The following is a 13247-nucleotide window of genomic DNA, read 5'->3' as shown; positions in this document are numbered from 1 at the left end:
CTTAAATGTAAATGTAAATGTAAGAAGGCAATATAATAATAACACAAGGAGTTGTTGAACATTTTTCATAAAATCACAAAACATCAAATAACTTGTTTGACACTATCTCAAGTTTGTTACATGACGGCAATGTTGTCACCTTTGTGAAGGGGGTGTGCAATAAAGTGTTTTTCTCTTTAAAACAAACTGATAATAAAAAAAAGACATATCTTCCAGTGAACCTCCAGTTTAGACTACCTCTAGTATCCTCTCTTTTCTAATCACATTTCTAAACAAATACTCAAATATTGATAATAAATACTCAATAATCCAGTATTGACACTGATGTTCCAATGAACTGTGATCCTTTGAAATGCTGTCATTTCATTTCAGTCTAGAGAAAATCCTATTTGAATTCCCAATAGTAGCTATCTATCTTGTTTTGTCACAGACAATAATACACAGACATATTCTCAGCGACATTATGTTGACCACTTTCAACCAGTCTGCTACACTCAAATCTATGTGTACTCAAGTACTCAACTAAAAAGGTGTCACCTTATATAGTTTTACGATCTATAAAACAACATTGCAAGTACAATACGGTACTCCTCGACCCTTTAGAACACGAGAACCCCAGCTCTTTTACGTGAAGAGTATGCATTGCAATTTGTACATAAGGCTGTGGAGGAAGACAACGTAAAATGGAGACAAAATAAGACATTATTTCTGACATTGTTTTCCCAAAGAACAACTGTGTGTGACATTAACCGACTAAACTGTCCATTTCAATGCATGGTTATTCCCTCAGAGACTGAGGTACAACCCAATGAATAGTCTAGTCTACATCGATCAATAAAGACATTTGCAACTTCTGAAAGGCTACCATCACGCTGGCTGGCCATATAGTCAACTCCTTCTGACATTTCACTTCAGTACAGGCACCGACATCATGGGTAAAATATATTAGAATAAATGGCATAATAATCCATAGGTTTACTAATGAGAAAACAGAGATGGGTCATGTGCTACTGTAGCTTATCAACAAACATGATAAAACAAATAGCAAAGCAAGACTGAACATCATCATAGACAGAGAACAGGCTAAGTCCCAAATGGTATGCTATTCCCTTTATACTGCACTACTTTTGACCAAGGCCCATAGGTCTCTGGTTAAAAGTAGTGCACTAGGAATAGGGTGCCGTTTGGGATGCAAAGCCCAGGTGTACTACTAGTGTCTGACACCCCATTTGTGATGCTACAGACAAGCTGAGACAATATTGTTCTGAGTTGTTTCATATAGAAAGGCATACTGGTATCAACACTATATTACAATCCCTCTCTCTGATTTTAAAACTTGTAATATCATGGCCATTTTAGTGGACGTTTGGACTCCTACAATAAAGGTTTTGTTGTGAAGAGGTTTTATCTCTAATCATAGGGTTTTTTATGTGAGGGAAAATGCAATAGTTTTGTTAATTGTTGGTCTGCCTCATATATGGAAATTCATATTAATGCGACATATAAACAGTAAAATGGATGTCTAAATGCTGAGGATAAATTTGAATGTAATGTATGCTTAATACTATACATGATGGTTTATAAATCAAAAAGAAGATTCTTATCAAACTATAGAAGTAACTACAACATTACATTGGCAAAATCAAATGTGTAAGTAACTTGTGTTATAAATAGCTACCCTGTGTGTGAAAAAGATGGAGCAATGTAACCTACGTGACTGTGAGGCAAACCAGAGAACAGGACTCGGAGAGGTTGTAGATCAGAGGCTGTATGTAATCAAGCTTCCTGTCCATGTAATATTATTAATTATGATAAAAGGCCAAACTAATCCTAAATCAACACACCTACTCCGAAACACTTGATACATACTTTCTGAGTTGAGAGAACAGGGACAAAATCCAAGGCCAAAGTTACAAACTAGACTGTGACCAGATCTGTGTGCTCTTGCCAACTCCATGGCTGTCATCATCAAGCCATTATTTGGCATGACAATGAGTTGGCATGAAAGCACAAACTGACTGGCACTCAGGCTAGGGCTAATCCACGTCGGAGGCATCGTTATCAGAGAGGTGGTAGTTGCTCCCCTTCACCCTGATGTACTCCACCTGCCGGTCCTCATCAGAGTCTGTGGCCCCGCAGGAGCACAGCTGGTTGTCGAACAGGGACTCAATCTCCTCCAGCCTCCGGCTCTTTGTTTCAGGCAGACAGCCGTAAATGAAGAAGAACCCAAGCAGAGCCAGGCTGGAGTAAAGGAAAAACGCTCCTGGGAAATAACAACAACTACACAATCAACAATACATCATCTGTCAGTCATTAATAGGGCCTACAGTTTTTCCCTGACTACCATACGTGACTTGACCAAGAAGGGCCCAGAGGTTTTCCTGTGCTGACAGCAGAGATCAGTTCTAGTCTGCAACTGTACAATTCTGTCAAACGCTATCCAGTATCTACTGCACATTATTAAATGACAGCAAGTAATCAAACATGATGAAACTACATTCATTACACATCGAGCCTATCATAAAATATCTCTAGTCTCTCTAGATTAATCAAATGTCCAACAAAGGTCAGATCCTGCAGTAGAAGCATACATGCTGTTCAGGTTGATTGATCAAGGATGTCCTGTAAGTGAGGTATTGATCAGTGCCTACGGTTTGTACCGTAGTAGGTGAGGGACTGGAACACATGGAGGAAGATGTGTGTTACCGTAGTAGGTGAGGTTCTGAGCCACATGGAGGAAGGTGAGGGAGACCAGGAAGTTAAACGTCCAGTTGACTCCAGCTGAACAGGCGTTCCCTGTGCTCCGGGCCCACAGGGGGTAAATCTCAGAGTTGATTGTCCACGGCATTGGACCCAAACCTGGAAGTAGAGGGATGACACAGGCCTTACGATAGCTCTACAGTACAGTAACTACACCCCACATGCAAACAATGTTGAATCAAGATGTATATACAATAAGCATACAAACCTTTAAGCAAGTATACCAAATGACATCAATGCATGGTTGACGCCAAACTTGAAATGAGATCACATTTTCTAATAATGCATTTCTTTAGTTAGTAGCTGCCTCACAGTGAAAGTGAAATACAGCGTAAATTGAATCCCTACATAGATCAGTGTTGCCTCTCACCTGGGGCGAAGAAGGCCAGATAGAGAACAAGACCCAGTAGGACCACCCAGGAGTAGGAGGTGGGACAGTAGTTATAGGCCCAGTACGTATGGACTCTCAGCTGGGTCGAGTTGGAACACCTGGAATAACATGGTACAAGACAGTTATTGTATTGTAGCAACAGTAGTTATGTTATGGATAGAGGGATGCTATGAGTACAGTATTATAGAATAACCACTTCTCCAGCCTTCTTCCACTAACCCCCTCCATCCCCTTCACAAACACACAACGAATAAACCCACACACAGCACATTCTATGACTCACCTACCCCCTGCTGCCCTATGTGCAAACACACTCCCTCCCCTTAGTGCCGCCTGTAGCTCACCTGCCCAGGCGGCCTTCTCAGTGGAGGCTGTATTGACAGATACATAGCTCACCTGCCCCAGGCTGCCTTCTCAGTGGAGGCTGTATTGACAGGTACACACGAGGAGGCGAACAGAGCTGTGCTGTTTTCACGGTAACAGAAGCCACACCCCGGGTCCAGCATACATGCCTCACACAGCCTGGGATGACAGGAGGATTGGACAGAGATGTCATAAACAGAGACAAGATCCTTGAGGAGGTATAACAGAACACATTTACTCACTGTGAATGGAGAAGATGCTATCTTGAGCTCTACTTTGATAACATGAGAATAATCTATGTCTGTGTGAGTACGTGCAGTATTTGTGTGTGTGTTTGTGCATCCATGTGTGGGCATGCGTGAGTGTGTAGTGTGACGAGCATATGGCAGACCCATTTCATTCACAGTTCACAATTTTTTTAAACAATTCACCTTTATTTAACCAGGTAGATCAGTTGATAACAAGTTCTCATTTACAACTGCGAGCTGTCAAAGATAAAGCAAAGCAGCTCGACAAAAACAACAACAAAGAGTTACACATGGGATAAACAAATGTACAGTCAATAACACAAAAAAATATACACTGCTCAAAAAAATAAAGGGAACACTAAAATAACACATCGTAGATCTGAATGAATTAAATGTTGTTATTAAATACTTTTTTCTTTACATAGTTGAATGTGCTGACAACAAAATCACCCAAAAAGTATCAATGGAAATCAAATGTATCAACCCATGGAGGTCTGGATTTGGAGTCGCACTCAAAAATTAAAGTGGAAAACCACACTACAGGCTGATCCAACTTTGATGTAATGTCCTTAAAACAAGTAAAAATGAGGCTCAGTAGTGTGTGTGGCCTCCATGTGCCTGTATGACCTCCCTACAATGCCTGGGCATGCTCCTGATGAGGTGGCGGATGGTCTCCTGAGGGATCTACTCCCAGACCTGGACTAAAGCATCCGCCAACTCTTGGATAGTCTGTGGTGTAATGTGGCGTTGGTGGATGGAGTGAGACATGATGTCCCAGATGTGCTCAATTGGATTCAGGTCTGAGGAACGGGCGGGCCGGTCCATAGCATCAATGCCTTCCTCTTGCAGGAACTGCTGACACACTCCATCCACATGAGGTCTAGCATTGTCTTGCATTAGGAGCAACCCAGGGCCAACCGCACCAGCATATGGTCTCACAAGGGGTCTGAGGATCTCATCTCGGTACCTAATGGCAGTCAGGCTACCTCTGGTGAGCACATGAAGGGCTGTGCGGCCCCCCAAAGAAATGCCACCCCACACCATGACTGACCCACTGCCAAACCGGTCATGCTAGAGGATGTTGCAGGCAGCAGAATGTTCCCCACGGCGTCTCCAGACTCTGTCACGTCTATCACATGTGCTCAGTGTGAACCTGCTTTCATCTGTGAAGGGCACAGGGCGCCAGTGGCGAATTTGCCAATCTTGGTGTTGTCTGGCAAATGCCAAACGTCCTGCACGGTGTTGGGCAGTAAGCACCACCCCCACTTGTGGATGTCGGGCCCTCATACCACCCTCATGGAGTCTGTTTCTGACCGTTTGAGCAGACACATGCACATTTGTGGCCTGCTGGAGGTCATTTTGCAGGGCTCTGGCAGTGCTCCTCCTGCTTCTTCTTGCACAAAGGCGGAGGTAGTGGTCTTGCTGCTGGGTTGTTGCCCTCCTACGGCCTCCTCCACGTCTCCTGATGTACTGGTCTGTCTCCTGGTAGCGCCTCTATGCTCTGGACACTACGCTGACAGACACAGCAAACCTTCTTGCCACAGCTCGCATTGATGTGCCATCCTGGTGTGTTGTAGACTCCGTCTCATGCTACCACTAGAGTGCAAGCACCGCCAGCATTCAAAAGTAACCAAAACATCAAGCATAGGAACTGAGAAGTGGTCTGTGGTCACCACCTGCAGAACCACTCCTTTATTGGGGGTGTCTTGCTAATTGCCTATAATTTCCACCTGTTGTCTATTCCATTTGCACAACAGCATGTGAAATTTATTGTCAATCTGTGTTGCTTCCTAAGTGGACAGTTTGATTTCACAGAAGTGTGATTGACTTGGAGTTACATTGTGTTGTTTAAGTGTTCCCTTTATTTTTTGAGCAGTGTATGTACAGTGTGTGCAAATTAGTAAGATTAGGGAGGTAAGGCAAAAAATAGACCATAGTGGCGAAATAATTACAATTTAGCATTAAACAGTGGAGTGATGGATGTGCAGATGATGATGTGCAAGTAGAGATACTGGGGTGCAAAAGAGCAAAACAAAATTAATAACAATATGGGGATGAGGTAGTGGGGTAGGCTATTTATAGATGGGCTACAGTGGGGCAAAAAAGTATTTAGTCAGCCACCAATTGTGCAAGTTCTCCCACTTAAAAAGATGAGAGAGGCCTGTCATTTTCATCATAGGTACACTTCAAATATGACAGACAAAATGAGAAGAAAAATCCAGAAAATCACATTGTAGGATTTTTAATGAATTTATTTGCAAATTATGGTGGAAAATAAGTATTTGGTCACCTACAAACAAGCAAGATTTCTGGCTCTCACAGACCTGTAACTTCTTCTTTAAGAGGCTCCTCTGTCCTCTACTCGTTACCTGTAATAATGGCACCTGTTTGAACTTGTTATCAGTATAAAAGACACCTGTCCACAACCTCAAACTGTCACACTCCAATCTCCACTATGGCATTGACCAAAGAGATGTCAAAGGACACCATAAACAAAATTGTAGACCTGCACCAGGCTGGGAAGACTGAAACTGCAATAGGTAAGCAGCTTGGTTTGAATAAATCAACTGTGGGAGCAATTATTAGGAAATGGAAGACATACAAGACCACTGATAATCTCCATCGATCTGGGGCTCCACGCAAGATCTCACCCTGTGGGGTCAAAATGATCACAAGCAAAAATCCCAGAACCACACGGGGGGACCTAGTGAATGACCTGCAGAGAGCTGGGACCAAAGTAACAAAGCCTACCATCAGTAACACATTACGCCGCCAGGGTCTCAAATCCTGCAGTGCCAGACATGTCCCCCTGCTTAAGCCAGTACATGTCCAGGCCCGTCAGAAGTTTGCTAGAGTGCATTTGGATGATCCAGAAAAAGATTGGGAGAATGTCATATGAACCGGAAGGAAACGCGGCCAAAGGAGGTGTTGGATTTGGCGATGACCAGTAAAATATACTTGCTGGAGCATGTGCTACGGGTGGGTGTTGCTATGGAGACCAGTGAGCTGAGAAAAAGCGGGGCTCACTGGTGGTTCTGGGATTTTTGCTTGTGATCATTTTGACCCCACAGGGTGAGATCTTGCGGGGCTTTACCTAGCAAATACTTAAAGATGACCTGGAACCAATGGGTTTGGCGACGAATATGTAGCGTGGGACAGCCAATGAGAGCCAGCCAATGAGAGCATACAGGTCGCAGTGGTGGGTAGTATATGAGGCTTTGGTGAAAAAATAGTGATAGACTACATCCAGTTTGCTGAGTGGAGTGTTGGACGCTAGTTTGTAAATGACATCGCCAAAGTCAAGGATCGGTAGGATAGTCCGTTTTATGAGGGTATGTTTGGCAGTATGAGTGAAGGAGGCTTTATTGCAAAATAGGAAGCCGATTCTAGATCAAATTTTGTACTGGAGATGCTTAATGTGAGTCTGGAAGGAGAGTTTACAGAGTTTAGTTGTCCACATATTCTAAGTCAGAACCGTCCAGAGTAGTGATGCTAGGCGGGCGGGCAGGTGTGGGCAGCAATTGGTTGAAGAGCATGCATTTAGTTGTACTAGCATTTTAAAGCAGTTGGAGGCCACGGAAGGAGTGTTGTATGGCATTGAAGCTTGTTTGGAGGTTTGTTAGCACAGTGTCCAAAGAAGAGCCAGATGTATACAGAATGGTGTCATCTGCATAGAGGTGGATCAGAGAATCACCAGCAGCAAGAGCGATATCATTGATATAAACAGAGAAAAGAGTAGGCCCGAGAATTTAACCCTGTAGCACACCCATAGACACTGCCGGAGGTCCGGACAAAGGCCCCCTGATTTGACATACTGAACTCTATCTGAGAAGTAGTTGGTGAACCAGGCGAGGCAGTCATTAGAGAAAACACGGCCATTGAGTCTGCTGATAAGAATGCGGTGATTGACAGAGTTGAAAGCCTTGGTCAGATTGATGAAAACGGCTGCACAGTACTGTCTTTTATCTCTAGCGGTTATGATATCGTTTAGGACCTTGAGTGTGGCTGAGGTGCACCATGACCAGCTCAGAAACCAGATTGCATAGTGGAGAAGGTATGGTGCAATTCGTAATGGTCGGTGATCTGTTTGTTAACTTGACTTTCGAAGACTTTAGAAAGGCAGGGCAGGATGGATATAGGTCTGTAGCAGTTTGGGTCTAGAGTGTCTCCTCCTTTGAAGAGGGGAACAACCGCGGCAGCTTTCCATTCTTTGGGGATCTCATACGATGCAAAAAAAGGTTGAACAGGCTAGTAATAGGGGTTGCAACAATTTCAGCGCATAATTTTAGAAAGAGAGGGTCCAGATTGTCTAGCCCAGCTGATTTGTAGGGATCCAGATTTTGCAACTCTTTCAGAATATCAGCTACAGTTGAAGTCGGAAGTTTACATACACCTTAGCCAAATACATTTAAACTCAGTTTTTCACAATTCCTGACATTTAATCCTAGTAAATATTCCCTGTGTTAGGTCAGTTAGGATCAGCACTTTTTTTTAAGAATGTGAAATGTCAGGATAATAGTAGAGAGAGTGATCCATTTCAGCTTGTATTTCTTTCATCACATTCCCAGTGGGTCAGAAGTTTAAATACACTCAATTAGTATTTGGTAGCATTGCCTTTAAATTGTTTAACTTGGGTTAAATGTTTCGGGTAGCCTTCCACAAGCTTCCCACAGTTAGTTGGGTGAATTTTGGCCCATTCCTCCTGACAGAGCTGGTGTAACTGAGTCCGGTTTTTTAGGCCTCCTTGCTCGCACACGCTTTTTCAGTTCTGCCCAAAAATGTTCTATAGGGTTGAGGTTAGTGCTGTTAAGTGGAGCAGCACAGGGGAAGCCAAGAGTAGAATCAGACCAGGAAACAGGGATGAATGAAGCAAGATATTTATTGTAACACAGGGAGAGATGAAGTGCAGATCCAGGGAAGCTTGGATGAGTTGTAAGGAAACCAGATGTGGAGGCTGAGGTTGGAGTGAACTGGGTTGGGACAGGGTAAACAGGTCTAGAGGGGAATCCAAGGGAGTGATGATGAGTTGAATCCAGAACAGGGTAGCATGATGTGGAACAGGAAACAGGAACCAGAGTCAGAGAGGCAAAACTGCCGTGAAAGGAGAAACAGGCAAGGAAATAGGCACAGCTCTTAAATAACAACAAATAGAAAGAAGCTTGACTAACTGATCGTAGATTACGATCTGACAGAGTGGAAGTGGCAGGACTGAGTCTTTGTAGAGGTCTTGATTATGGAATGGGTTGCAGCTGGTTGGGAACTACTCTGACTCCAGCACACCTGTCTCCAACCACACAATCACACACACAGAGAGAGAAGAAGAGGGAGAGGGAGAGAACTGGTGGAAAGGCTGCAGGTCAAGGAGACACCGGATGTCCACTAGGGGGTGTAGCAGGAGCAGATGTGACAATGGCTTTGTGATGACCACTCCAATTCCTTGACTTTGTTGTCCTTTGTTGGCCATTTTGCCACAACTTTGGAAGTATGCTTGGGGTCATTGTCCATTTGGAAGACCCATTTACAACCAAGCTTTAGCTTCCTGACTGATGTCTTGAGATGTTGCTTCAATATATCCAAATACATTTCCTTCCTCATTATGTCATATATTTTGTGAAGTGCACCAGTCCCTCCTGTAGCAAAGCACCCCCACAACATGATGCTGTACCCCAGTGCTTCACGGTTGGGATGGTGTTCTTCGGCTTGCAAGCATCCCCCTTTTTCATCCAAACATAACGATGGTCATTACAGCCAAACAGTTCTATTATTGTCTCATCAGACCAGAGGACATTTCTCCAAAAAGTACGATCTTTGTCCCCATGTGCAGTTGCAAACCGTAGTCTGGCTTTTTTATGGTGGTTTTGGAGCAGTGGCTTCTTCCTTGCTGAGTGGCCTTTCAGGTTATGTCGATATAGGACTCGTTTTACTGTGGATATAGATAATTTTGTACTTGTTTCCTCCAGCATCTTCACAAGGTCCTTTACTGTTGTTCTGGGATTGATTTGCACTTTTTGCACCAAAGTACATTCATCTCTAGGAGACAGAATGCGCATACAAACAGCAGATCCGTACGTTATTGGGTAGGGCGGGTTGCAGGAAAGTATATTTAGATCGTAGGTGGAAAGTGAGATTAAAATATAAAAAATATATACGGAAAAAAAACGATGAGACCGACTATTTACATGGGACAAGACGGGACAAGACAAACACACGTCCGACTGCTACGCCATTTAATGACAGAACAGCAGATCCATTCCGCCTGCATTAAAGACAAGTCTGTCTTAAATGAGTCTGTCTTGTTTGTTGCAGCTGTGAGTGACCAGAGAGAGTGCTGGTAAATATACACTGGTGTTCAAAACATTAGGAACACCTTCCTAATATTCAGTTTCACCCCCTTTTGCCTTTAGAACAGCCTCATTTCGTGAGGGCAAGGACTTTACAAGGTAACGAAAGCGTTCCACGGGGATACTGGTCCATGTTGACTCCAATGCCTCCCACAATTCTATCAAGTTGGCTGGATGTCCTTTGGGTGGTGAACCATTCTTGATACATACAGGAAACTGTTGATTGTGAAAACCCCAGCAACGTTGCTGTTCTTGATACACTCAAACCGATGCGCCTGGCACCTCCTACCATACCCCGTTCCACTCACAGTGCCTTCAGAAAGTATTCAGACCACTTGACCTTTTCCAAATTTTGTTACGTTTATACAGCCTTATTCTAAAATGGAATGGGGTATGGAGGACGTGCCTGGCACATCAGTTTGAAAAATATCCTCAGCAATCTACACACAATACCCCATAATGACTAAAAACAGGGTTTTAGACATTTTTGCTAATTTATTAAACATAAAAAACAAATGCCTTATTTACATAAGTATTCAGACCCTTTGCTATGAGACTCGAGATTGAGCGCAGGTGCATCCTGTTTCCATGGATCATTCTTGAGATGTTTCTACAACTTGATTGGAGTGCGCTTGGAGTTTTCCAAAAGGCACCCAAAGACTCTCAGACCATGAGAAACCAGATTCTCTGGTCTGATGAAACCAAGATTGAACTATTTGGCCTGAATGCCAAGTGTCACATCTGGAGGAAACCAGGCACCATCTCTACAGTGAAGCATGGTGGTGGCAGCATCATGCTGTGGGGAGGTTTTTCAGGGACAGGGAGACTAGTTAGGATTGAGGAAATCCTTGATTGGCCCAGCCAGAGCCCGGACTTGAACCCGATCGAACATCTCTGGAGAGACCTGAAAATAGCTGTGCAGCAACGCTCCCCATGCAACCTGACAGAGCTTGAGAGGATCTGCAGAGAGGAATGGGAAAAACTCCCCAAATCAGGTGTGCCAAGCTTGTAGTGTCATACCCAAGAAAACGTCATGCTATAATCGCTGCCAAAAGTGCTTCAACAAAGTACTGAGTAAAGGGTGTGAATGCTTATGTAAATGTTATATTTCATTTTTTGTTTTTTCATAAATTAGCAATCAATTCTAAAAACCTGTTTTTGCTTTGTGGGGTATTGTGTGTAGGTTGATGAGGAGGAAAAAAATATGTAATCAATTTTAGAATAAGGCTGTAACGTAACAAAATGTTGAAAAAGTCAAGGGGTCTGATTACTTTCCGAAGGCACTGTAAATATTTTGTCTTACCCATTCACTCTCTGAATGGCAAACATACACAATCCATGTCTCAATTGGCTCAAGGCTTAAAAATCCTTCTTTAACTTGTCTCCTCCTCTTCCTCTACACTGATTGAAGTGTAACAGTAAGGGATCATAGCTTTTACCTGGATCCACCTGGTCAGTCTATGTCATGGAAAGAGCATGTGTTCCTGTTTTGTACACTCAGTCTACATGCTGTTGTGTAAATTAGGACAGAGAGTGGCTCAGTCTTTCAGAGGGCAGACAGGGTCTCTTTCTCTCTCTCTTTCACCCTATCTCTCTCTCGCCATCATTTCTATTAAAAGAGACCCAACGCCTGCAGCACTGTTGCTAATATAGTCTGTTGTTGCAGCTAAAATGAACCCCTGGTAGAATAAAAATATGACCAGAGCAGAGATATTGGAATAATCTGCTAGGTAAGTGTTCAGAAACATGTACAGGATGTACAATTAATATGGAAATAACATTAATTTAATCCTAGATGGAAGAACAGGGAAAATGTGTTAAGAAACAAACCCTGTAAAATGTTAATTTGTTTTTATTATGGATCCCCATTAGCTGCTGCCTTTGCAGCAGCTACTCGTCCTGGGGTCCAGCAAAATTAAGGCATTATACATTTTTAAAAAATGACAATAGAATCATAATAGATTTCACAACATATTAAGTGTGTCCTCAGGCCCCTACTCTACTACCACATATCTATAATGTGTGTAATTAGTGTGTATGTTATGTGTTTACTGCATTCATGAGTTACTTGATGTGAAATAGAGTTCCATGTAGTCATGGCTCTATGTAGTACTGTGCGCCTCCCATAGTCTGTTCTGGACTTGGGGACAGTGAAAAGACCTCTGGTGGCATATCTTGTATGCATGGGTGTCCGAGCTGTGTGCCAGTAGTTCAAACAGACAGCTCGGTGCAATACCTCTGTCAATACCTCTCACAAATACACGTAGTCAGGAGAGATTGACATGCATTTATTAATGTTAGCTCTCTGTTGTCGGGACGTGACTATCATTAATCTGATGACTGTTATTTATTGAATCAAATTCATTATGTTTAATTGTTAGCCGATTAAATGAATCATGTAACAATTAACTCATTAGGGAAGATATGTTTTTTTTAAGAGAAGAGGTGTTTAACAAGTTACTATCTCCCGACTTAAACTCTAAAGATATACCGATATCTCTTACATCAATAACAGGCAAGTATTCATTAGTACCTCTTCAGTCTCATTCTGAACATTGCATAATCCGTAGATCCGCAAGAACCCTAGCGCTTTTGAATATTCAGGACTACACAAATTGATTTAATCATTTATTTATTAACTAACTAAATAACAACACAGAATACCATACACACTTACATGAGGTAAAAGTCCCTAGTGGACTGATACGATATGACGGCTTGTTACACAATGGAAAGGGGGTGGGAAAAGACAAAGAGAGGGAGAGACAAAGAGAGTCAACTTATCGTACATGTATTTGGAAACTACACTTACAGTAACCAGAATACTTAGCACCCTAACCACCACTCATTCGGATTAGGAATGCAATATATAATTACACGTAGCCACTACCCCGTCTATGGGTAATGGCTTGATGTAAGGCTCTGGTTGTCCACAATGTCCTTCTTAGTTCTAGAGCTTCTCTGCTTGAAGTGTTCATTAGAATACTTACTTCAGACGTACCAACAGTTGTATCAGAGGGGATTGTCTTCCTTCCCCCCTTGTGTCTTTAGTAAAAAATGTAGGACCATTTTTTCATGCACCACTGCAGACTGTGAATGTTCTGGTCTAATCTTTACCTTCTTCACTTGTGTTGAGAGTTTCAG

The 13247-nt window shown here is 42.8% G+C and overlaps 1 protein-coding gene across 1 annotated transcript in view; it reads right to left on the bottom strand.

Moving 5' to 3' along the window:
* Positions 1–20: 20 nt before the first annotated feature.
* The window catches only part of LOC135515336 (proton myo-inositol cotransporter-like), a 68300-nt gene continuing 55073 nt past the window's right edge, over positions 21–13247 (bottom strand). The window contains exons 7-10 of the mRNA XM_064939014.1: positions 3548–3673; positions 3131–3249; positions 2707–2859; positions 21–2263 (exon numbers count right to left, since the gene is read on the bottom strand). Coding sequence (XP_064795086.1) covers positions 2037–2263; positions 2707–2859; positions 3131–3249; positions 3548–3673 — 625 coding nt within the window. The 3' untranslated portion in view covers positions 21–2036. The remainder of the gene's footprint in view (positions 2264–2706; positions 2860–3130; positions 3250–3547; positions 3674–13247) is intronic.

The sequence above is a fragment of the Oncorhynchus masou genome, chromosome 27 (genome assembly GCF_036934945.1).
Source record: "Oncorhynchus masou masou isolate Uvic2021 chromosome 27, UVic_Omas_1.1, whole genome shotgun sequence".
NCBI lineage: Eukaryota > Metazoa > Chordata > Actinopteri > Salmoniformes > Salmonidae > Oncorhynchus > Oncorhynchus masou.
Note: the sequence above shows the minus strand (reverse complement) of the source record. Positions and strands in the feature narration are given on the sequence as shown.